The sequence below is a fragment of the Lucilia sericata genome, unplaced genomic scaffold (assembly GCF_015586225.1).
Source record: "Lucilia sericata isolate MDLA Ls3-8-SP2 unplaced genomic scaffold, ASM1558622v1 Contig000129F_arrow, whole genome shotgun sequence".
Lineage (NCBI taxonomy): Eukaryota > Metazoa > Arthropoda > Insecta > Diptera > Calliphoridae > Lucilia > Lucilia sericata.
In genome coordinates, this window is record NW_023994161.1 from 498,104 (window position 1) to 507,629 (window position 9,526).

The window sequence follows — 9,526 nt, forward strand, 5'->3', positions numbered from 1 at the left end:
CTGATGTTATGTACGCCCCTTCTATTGACTCTAACTAGTGATTGCCTTTTCCTTTGTCGGGGTTAGATTGAGCTTGCTCATGACACCTGTTCTTCCCTAACGGGACTACTATGGCAAGAGATTAGACAACTCGAGTACTTCAACAAGTTGCTTGTACATGGACCGGCTTTAGCCATGTACAAAAATTGCCACCTGATTTCTTCATTGAAGATTGAAGGAGCTATGGTAGACCGTTCTCAAGGCTACCCAGTGGTTCAAAAAGACCACCGTGAGATAGGCCAACACGGCAGGTACTCATGTAAAGCACTTCGGCATTCGTAAGAGAAACCTTTTCACGGTTTTGTCAATCAAAATTGTCGTAACGAGATCTTTGTTAATACCTAATTAAAATTTTTATAATTGGCGAACATTTTGGAACCTTGTATATTTGTGATTAGATGGCATAGACTGAAAGAATTGAAAACAAATGTATCGTTCTTAACGAAAAACCCTTTAGATCGTTGTATACAGTGGGGAATAAAAGTCGACTAGAGTATATATATATGAATAGTAATTAGTTTTATGGTTTTGGGGTATTGATAGTATTCTATTCGGGTCGTAAGACCGAACAACAATTAGTTAGTTAGTTAGTTTGAAAGGAGGATGTATATACATCAAATCCGAAGAAATACACCTAGGCCTCTATCGGGCCTGTTGTGCGCTCCTTAACCAGTGCCTCAGGTGGGAATCGAACCCACCACCTCCGGTCTACCAGACTAGAACACTAACCACTAACCTACCGGAGGCCACAACAACAATTAAGAAAATAAAACTCGTTCACACAACGATAGAGTCCGAGCGAAAAGAGCTAGGGAACTGAAGTTTAACATAAATATTTAGTATGCGTGTCAAGTGACCCATCTATCTAAAGTGATTTGGAAACATTTTGCTAGGACCAATGGCTTAAAAGTTACACTTATTTAAAAAAAAAACCTGTATAACCAAAATGTCCAATTTTGTCCCCCTCTAACTCCGGCACTTATTGACCGATAGAGCTGAAAATTGTGCCTGGCCTACAATCCAATAGTACTAACTTTGGTGCAAATTTCATCTAAATCGATTTTTTGAGTTGGGTCACTTGACACGAAAATATTTATGTAAAATTTCAGTTCCCTAGCACTTTTCGCTCGGGCCCTATCGAGCTTTCAAGAGACAGACGGATAGACAGACATACACACAATCGACTATGGCGAGATCGAAGCGTAATTTCCTCAAATATTACCAAACAAATAGTTTTCTCCGAAATTCTCAAAATTCAAATCGTACGTACCGCTAATATGTAACGGATATAGATACATTTTTTTACTATTTTTTGTTCCCTTATTTATTGTCCATAAATCACATGGAGATTTTCTAAAAATTTAAAATTGGAAATTGAAACTATTACGTTTATAACTCGTTGAGAATCAAAACTATTGGAAAACTTTTTTGTCATACTGTATGTTTTACTTTTCTGCATATTTATGTACAAGTTGTTTTGTCTCATTATACACCACATTATGGTTAAAATGTGAACAGGGCTTTCATTTAAAATTTCATGTATTACAAATACTAGTACTGCTGCAACAACAGCAAGTACTTAGAAAAAATGTATATCTGAATATATTATGCAGATTAGTGTCATTCTATTATGTTGGCTGCGTTTTTATTGCACTTATCTATTCTTTAGATATGACTGAGGGTTACACAGTAGCACCAGTTAATTAAATGTAGATTTATGTATTAAATTCACTAATTATGTTAATATTTTTTTCGTAATTGCAAATGTTGCCAGTAGAGAAGAAGATTATTATGACAATATACTTAGGCCTCTGAAATTTGCAACTGAAGTTATTAAGGCAAGATTTTTCTAAGATTAAGGGTTTTCATATAAGCAATTTGTACATACATATATACATATATTCACAGATAAGTTTGGGCGAGCACACTTTAATTTTAGATATCAACTTCCTTAAAAGGATAACTTAATGATTTAAATGAAAATCCTTATTATTAGTTTAAAGAATGTTAGGAGCAATAGTTTATCATGTCAATTTATGTGAAATTTATCTTTTGTGTATATTTTTGTCTACAAACATGAGTGTCCATAAAAGTCCATTTATTTCATATTAATGTACAAATTATTTAAAATATCTGTTTTTTTTTTAAGTTTTCCACTTTACAACGATTTTAAACAAAATGATTTTTAATTCAAAATGTCAGTTGTCCAAATAAAGCACCATGTATGTACTCTGCTTTTGTTCTAATGTTCGGTGTTCTTTTTTTTTTTTTTTGTTTAGCATTTTGTTATAAAATGTACAATTGATTACAGTTAAATGTTTAATTTTACAAAAACAATCATCAATTTGCTAAACTATCAACATTTTAAGTATTTTGTACATTTCACATAAACTACTTTTTTTTGTTATATAATTTCGATAACTACAAAATGCTTGTTTTGTATTCTTTTATACAAAAATACTTGTGTCCGTATTTATTTCCAATTACCGATTTTTCAATTAAAGGCTATAATTTAAAATTCTGACAAAAGCTTATGTTAAACTACAAAAAAAATTTAAGTAATTGACTGTGATGGAAAATTTAAAGGAGTTGTTTCATTTAAAATACATATACAATTATGCATCGTTTTGTTTTTATAAATATTAAATAAATTAAATTTTAATGCAGATGAGAAACACATTAACTACTACATACATATCGTCTACTATTTAAACGTTTCAATTGTTTACAATATTTTACCTATACGAATAGTTCAACTTGGGGAATTTCAGGCTCGGTGGAGCCTTTAAAGCTAAAACTCGAGTAACAATTTCATTTTATATGATAATACAATTTAGTTGAACCAAAAAAAAAAGAAATAATACCTTGCAATCACAATTTTAACATTTTTGTACAGGAACTTCAAACCCAATAAACATCGATTCAAACCTGTGAATATTTTTGAAAATTTTCTTAACTAAATAATGTATTTTCCAAATTGTTTTCAAATTTTAAAGTTTAGCCTTTGAAATAAACATGATAATTTCCAAAAACGTTTAAAAAAATATAATGTGTGATATTTATAAAATTTTCAAAGTTTTGTTTGAATTGAACTTAGAAAAGTTTCTTTCAAAAAATAAATTATTTTAGAAAAATAAAAACAGAAAATTTTTTCTACAGCAAGGGAGCGAAAAAACGTTAAATATAGGAGAAATAATCGGAGATATAAAAGAAAAATATGCTAAAATAAATGTATGAATGTTTTATTTTCAGGTGATGTAAAAAAATATATGAATTTTGCAATAGTTAGCATTATAATTAGGGTTTGAAATATGTATGAAAATAATAATAAAGAATACTTGAAATACGTTTGAAATTTTTTTTTAGTTTCAAGCTTACCTCTAGCCTTTTTTTAAATTTGAAATACATTTGAAAAATACGTTTGATTTCTAACTGCCTTTTTGTTTGAGAAGGCCATAATTTTCCATTTGAAAACAAAATTTTTCAAATTTGTTCTCAAAGGCTATATATGAAATTTGAATAGGTTTTCAAATACATACTTACATCATTTCAAAGGTTTTTGCTTATTGGGAATGTACAATGTATACATATGTATGTAAGTATATGTTAAAATGTGAATCGTTAAAATACAAGCACATACATACGTGCATAAGTGCATGAATGTGTGTGCATATAATTGATTAAACATTTAAAACGCTAAACATGCATCAATCCGAATAAAATACAAGAAAGAATTCGATGCAATATCAACAACTACACATAATGACAAAAAAAGACAACGACAATAAATGATGACAAGTTTTTGTAGTGCAATCAAAATGGAACAGCCAGACACACGGACAGACAATGTATAATCATTTTGTCATGTCCTGTATAATGCATGCATATGTATTATTGTGGTAAAAAGGACACATTTTCTAATACATACACACACACACTTATAAATGCACAAATTTACATGCATACATATGTACTTATGTACAATGTTTATTCATGTATGAATGTGTATCTCTACTATTACTAACTAATACACATTGATTATGCGTTAGTTAGCAATTCAAATGTTACAAATTGCATTTCAAATTGTTTTGGAGTTGTGAAGCAATATGTACAGTAGCAGCAATAGCTACAACAACATGGCCAATATTGACAACAACTCTAATAGCGACAACAACTAAAATTCTGAAAACGAAGGAGAAAAAAACTCGAACGTACAAACACAAATACAACAATTGTCAAAAATGTTGATTTCCGTTGAATGAAAATTGCACATTGTTGTAATTGTATTGTTGCTGTTAGTTATGTATATTGCACATCCCAATAGTGTTATAATAGGTTAATGCATTCATTTTAGAGAAAACTTTTTACAAAAATTTGTAGTAACTTGATTTACACGAGTTCATAAAACCATATGAAATAAGTTTTCCATTGAAAATTAAATGTATTTTCAAGAACTAACAAAATGTATCAAATTATATTACCAATCTTAGTAAAAAGTAAAAATACTACATCGGAACATCCACACCGAATTACAGGGAAACCAATTAATTTATGCATATGTGAGTGTGATTATATTTTTATACACACTCATGCACAGAATAACATATAGTGTGTACATAATAAAGCATTGAATATTTTCGATGTTAGGTTTATTGAACAAATACCCTGTGTGTCCAATATTTTTGTCTAAGATTTTGTAAAATGTCATAAAACTCAATTCAACAAATCTAAATCTATATATATACGATGGACAAATTTAATAATAATGTTAGAAAAATGTACAGGAATCGTCTTACAATAGTGGTTACTTACAATTTTTGTCTTACACTACTGCCAGGGGGCGTGGCACTTGTCATAAGAATTGAGGGCAAAAATTAGCATATCAGAGAAACTATTCGATCTAAAATCCTTAAATTTAACACAAAATAATTTGACATTCATGTGAATATATAGCGAAAAAATGGGCGGATAATTAATCGGGCGTGGTACCTCCCATATTCATAAAATTTAATAATTAATGTATATGGGCGTGGCGCCTCCCATATATGTTAAATATAACAATTCGAATATCTGGGAAACTATTAGAGCTAAAACCCTTAAATTGCATATTGAAATCCAGATGAACTAACTATATATGTACATGCAATTTGCGGACTAGCAAAAATGAGAAAGGTTTTTCGGGTTTCTTAATTATATTGTTTTTAGGTTAGCGAAAATGTTGAAGGTTTGCTCATATCAAGTCACATTATAAATATATTTAAGCTAAGTGTACTACTGTATTTGGTTGCGTTCCTAATGCAGTAAACGAAACGTCCACTGCGATTGCCTCCTCCTGACAGCACAACATTTTAATATTGTGCTTTATTGAATAAAACCAGGAGAGAATACGCTGACTATATATGTACATATTGAGTTTGCCTTTTGGCCAACTTCGTTAACACTTGATACAAATCATACGTATGTTTCAAATGAATGTGTCATATCGTTATATGTACTTTAGTTAAAATTGTTAATGAGTAGTTATTATTGAAGAGCATAGAATTATTAAAGAGGATCAGAGTTGAATGTATATGATTGTTATACCCTCCACCACCATCAGTGGTGATAGAGGGTATATATAACTTTGTCAATCCGTGTGTAACACCAAGAAATATTCATCTGGGACCCAACAAAGTATATATATTCCTGGACCTTATGAAATTCTGAGTCGATCTAGCTATGTCCGTCCGGCCTGTCTGTCTGTCTGCCTGTTTGTATAAAACATTCTCACGTTAACACGAAGCAACAAAAATTAAATTCAGACAAAATATTTATTATTGTCCTAGGCAGTTTGGTATTGAAAATGACCAAAATCGGTTAACATCGGGAAAAGTTATGAATCAAAATTTAAAACAACTCCGAAAAAAATAAGCATTTTTTACATATTCTGATGTAATTTTCACAAAAACTATGCAATATAATTCCATGAAAATCATCACACATTCGTTTCTACAGTAGAGTTTGACTATTGCTGAAAATTGGCAGAATCGGTCCACAATTTCATATACCTCCCATTCAAAAGTACATATTCCCGGAAAATGAGTTTATTGTTAATAACTTCCGTTAGAACGTTGATATCACACAAAAAGTTAAGGTGAATAGAATTCATTCAGAGAAAAAATTTTCAGGATCGGTCCATAATTGGTGATAGCTCCCATACAAGGTCCCCTTCCGAAAATCACTTAAACGCGCATAACTCATTACTTAATTAAGATATCCATATAAAATTTGGAACAAGTATTGCTCTTATATACATAAATAAATATTGCTTTGATTTTTTTCCGATCGGGCCATAATTGGTCATAGCTCCCATACAAGGTGCCCTCCCGAAAATCACTTAAACGCACATAACTCATTACTAAATTAAGATATCCATATAAAATTTGGTACAAGTGTTGCTCTTATATATATTAATGTTACTGTGAGTTTTGATTTCCGATCGGTCCATAATTGGTCATAGCTCCCATACAAGGTCCCCTTCCGAAAATCACTTAAACGCAAATAACTCATGACTAAATTAAGATATTCATATAAAATTTGGTACAAGTATTGCTCTTATATACAGAAATATTACTGAAAAATTTGTTTTCGATCGGTCCATAATTGGTCATATCTCCCATACAAGGTTCCCTCCCGAAAATCTCTTAAACGCACATAACTCATTACCAAATATTGATATCCACACATTTAGCACTAATATTGCTCTTATATACGGAAATGACATTATAAAATTTTTTCATAATTGGTCATAACTCCCATACAAGGTCCCCTCCCGAAAATTACTTAAACGCACATAAGTCATTACTAAATTACTAAATCCATATAAAATGTGGTACAAGTATCGCTCTTAAATAAAGAAATGTTATTGTGAAATTTTTTTTCCGATCGGACTATAATTGGTCATAACTTCCATACTAGGTCCTGCCCCGAAAATCACTTTAACAGCATATCTTAGGGCGCTCTAAAATATAAAAGAAAATGGCGTTTGTAATGTTCAATAAATCTTGCAATTGTAACAGATTTAAGCTGTCTAACTCTTGGGGTTTTTCTATTTAAGACATGAGAAAACTTATTTCCACAAATATTTGATAAATTAAAAGTATCTCGTGGAGGGTATTTAAGATTCGGCTCAGCCGAATATAGCACTCTAACTTGTTGAAATATACAATTTCCCTGTACTACATGTACATATATTAATATTAAAGTAAAAAGGATAAGTTGTATATTGATAAATTTTGCCTAAACATAAAGTTAGATTACTATATTTAGATACGCAATAATCCGAAACGTACTCCACAAAATTTCTAAATTGAATTTTTTTTAGCACACCCTAATATTAATTCTTGAAATATCTTGAGTGTCAGTATTTGTATACAGTTTAAAAACAAACAAAAAAAATCCATATTTTATAAAAAAATTTTAAAATGTTTACAAAATTTTCCCTATCTCTAAATCAACTAGTACGCCGATTCACTACCTCAAATTCTAAACTAAATCAATGTAGTTCTATCGATCCCCTTTTACTTGATCAAGCCCTCAAAAAACTATATGCCGAATACGTTAGTATACCAATTGTTATAGGAAATCAAATGATTTTTACAGGAGATGAGCAAAATTTGCGTATGCCCCACAATCATCGACGTGTAGCTGCCAAATACTATTATGCCACCAAAAATCACATTAATTTGGCTATACAAAAAGCTGTTAAAGTTCAAGAATCCTGGAGTTGTACAGATGTCAAAACAAGATCAAAAATGTTTCATAAAGCTGCTAATACTTTATGTGATATAGAAAAAAGAGCAGAACTAATGTCGGCTATAATGTTGAGTCAAGCTAAAACAAAACAAGAAGCCGAAAAAGATGTTTGTAACTTAATTTTGATGTTAAGGACTAATGCAGATGCTTTGATACAATTGTCAGAGTTGAAGTTAGCCACAACGTCGGAAAAAATCAAGAGTAGATATTTGTTAAGGCCATTGGATGGTTTTGTAGCTGCCACTGGTCCTCTCTATATGTCCTGGATAGCAGCAAATTTGGCCTTAACGCCACTTTTAATGGGCAATTCAGTTCTATGGAGACCACCACCAAATTGTGTGTTTACTTCTTTTATTATATTTAAGGCTATTATGGGAGCTGGTGTGCCCCGAGGAGCTTTGCAGTTTCTGCCCTCTAATTATAAACTTTTCTTTAATACTGTTATTAAATCCAACGATTTGGCAGGTATCAATTATGCCGGACGAGTTAACACCTTAAGAACACTCTGGCATGATCTTTCAATACGTTTGCCACACTATAAATGTTTTCCCCGGCTTGTAGGTGAATGTGATAGTAAGGGGTTTCATTTTGTTCACGAGTCAGCTGATGTTGATTTGGTGGTAGATCGTACAGTTCAAGCTACTTTTCATTACTCCGGTCAAAGAACCTATTCCTGTGCTCGTTTCTATGTACCAACTACACTGTGGCCCAAACTAAATTGTCAATTACAATCGAAAGTGCAAGCCCTTAAAATAGGTGATCCCACTGATGAGAATTCTTATGCATCTGCTATTGTACGTGAGGATATTTATGATGATGTTGTGTCTTATCTAGAATATGCCAAATGTAGTGAAAACGTTGAAATTCTTATGGGTGGTAACTATACGAAGACCCATGGTTTTTTCATAGAACCCACTATAGTGGTGTGTCAAGATCCCAACGATCGTTTGATGATCGAAGATATTATGGGTCCTATATTAAGTGTATATATTTATGAGCCTAATAAATTGGATGAGGTCTTAGAAACTGTTATAAGTTCTCAAAAATTTGGTAGTTGTGGTGCCATATTCTCCGCCGATAGTCAAATCAGTGAAAAACTTTTAAATAAATTACGCATGACGGCCAGTAATTTGTATGTAAATGAACAATGTTCTGGTCAAGATTTAAGCCATCTGCCTTTGTCGGGCAATCGTTTGTCCGGTACAAATGATAAAAATGGTTCAGCTTATTATTTGCTACGATTTGCAGCTCCCCAACTAATAGAGGAACCTGTGAAGGAGTCTGTAGTTAAAAATGAAATCGAAAATCTAAATTGTTTGTGCTCATAGCACTGGTTAACAAAATTTTAATTATTACATGTTACATAATACTTTATATTTTATATTTTGTTATAATATAGGATTTTGTCACTAAAAATTATCAGTTAACATTTTTTAAATTAAAAATTTTAATCACGTGAATTTTTTTTCGCCTTAAAACTTATCACATACAGCTTAAAAATTTTTCGAAGAAATTTAAAATTTTAATTTATATCGTTAAAACAAACCTGGTCCAGATATTAAGGACGTTAGCGTTATGCTAAATGATGGATATTAAACATTTTTAAATATATTGCAATTATGAGGGAAGGGACGTACCTACACAGAGAGAAAAAGAAATATACACGCCTGGTACCTAATTGACACCAAACTGT

At 31.3% G+C, this 9,526-nt stretch overlaps 1 protein-coding gene across 1 annotated transcript; it reads left to right on the plus strand.

The window, feature by feature from the left end:
* The first annotated feature begins 7,445 nt into the window (after window positions 1-7,445).
* On the plus strand, window positions 7,446-9,262 carry LOC119600940 (delta-1-pyrroline-5-carboxylate dehydrogenase, mitochondrial-like). Its single transcript, XM_037951542.1, has one exon. The coding sequence runs from the start codon at window positions 7,503-7,505 to the stop codon at window positions 9,159-9,161; it is 1,659 nt and encodes a 552-aa protein (XP_037807470.1). The 5' UTR covers window positions 7,446-7,502; the 3' UTR covers window positions 9,162-9,262.
* The last annotated feature ends 264 nt before the right edge of the window (window positions 9,263-9,526 follow it).

Coding starts and splice junctions, on each gene's coding strand:
- LOC119600940 (XM_037951542.1), top strand. CDS start 7,503: ATGTTTACAAAATTTTCCCTATCTCTAAATCAACTAGTACGCCGATTC.